Source organism: Talpa europaea, assembly GCF_964194135.1.
Source record: "Talpa europaea genome assembly, chromosome: 2".
Lineage (NCBI taxonomy): Eukaryota > Metazoa > Chordata > Mammalia > Eulipotyphla > Talpidae > Talpa > Talpa europaea.
Genome location: NC_140068.1, coordinates 16,284,281 through 16,285,141, shown reverse-complemented (window position 1 = coordinate 16,285,141; position 861 = coordinate 16,284,281). Strand labels below are relative to the sequence as shown.

Below are 861 nucleotides of genomic sequence, written 5' to 3'. Positions count from 1 at the left end.
TCCACACCAAGAGTCTGAAATTTTTGGAAATTTTATGGAAATATTTTATGGAATTTTATGGAAAAAGCAAGAATGACAATAAACTAGTCAAAAGACGAGCTACCAGATCCGTTCTCACGAGCGTCTCCCCTAATGCTTGCTGGGTTTAGGGTCTCTGCAAGGTCACAGTTCTCTGGGGTCCTGAGGCTCCCAACACTGTTCTGAAAGGTCACCGACAGGTAAGTCAGCTGGGAGACGCCCCAGGTAAGCACCGCTGTATAAAGACAGCACGAGCAGCAGGAGCCATGGAGAATCGGCCCACTGGGGGCAGAAACACGCAGGGAAGACAGCAAACGAGAGACGGCGGCAGGTGGTCCCGCACAGCGCTCGCAGGCGGGGCCTCAGTTCTCCTCGGGCTTGTCGGCTGGAGGCCCGCAAGGCTGCAGCATCTTCTCCATCAAGTTGAAGCGGACTCGCGCTTTGCTCTCATTCTCCGCGATGGCGAAGTAGTTGAGGAGGTCGAAGTGGCCCATGTAGGAGCAGTAGGAGTCGCGGTGCTGGTTCACCAGCCACTCCCACTTGGTGGTGTCGGCGTGGCCGGTGCCGATGTACTTGGACTGCAGGTGCTCGAGCTGGCTGTGGATGGTGTAGCGGTCGGTCATCTCGCCGCTCCCTCCTTCGCCCCCAGGTCAGAGGCCGCAGACGAGGAGTTGCCGGAGTTACACGCCGGGGAGCCGCTGCCGCTCACAACCTCCGGACCCGGGCAGTCGCACGCGAATGGCGTCATCGCGACGCAGCTGCGTGGCCCGCGTGCTGGTGTTCAGAGGCGGAAGCGGAAGTGTGTTCTGTCGCGGAATTGGAGTTGCCTAAGCGACGCCACGA

The 861-nt window shown here is 58.8% G+C and overlaps 1 protein-coding gene across 1 annotated transcript; it reads right to left on the bottom strand.

Moving 5' to 3' along the window:
- Window positions 1-271: 271 nt before the first annotated feature.
- SF3B5 (splicing factor 3b subunit 5) lies at window positions 272-641 on the bottom strand (the record flags this gene model as incomplete). The annotated part of the gene is made up of 1 exon (XM_084259580.1): window positions 272-641. The coding sequence occupies one exon, from the start codon at window positions 639-641 to the stop codon at window positions 381-383; it is 261 nt and encodes an 86-aa protein (XP_084115706.1). The 3' UTR covers window positions 272-380.
- Between the last annotated feature and the right edge of the window lie 220 nt (window positions 642-861).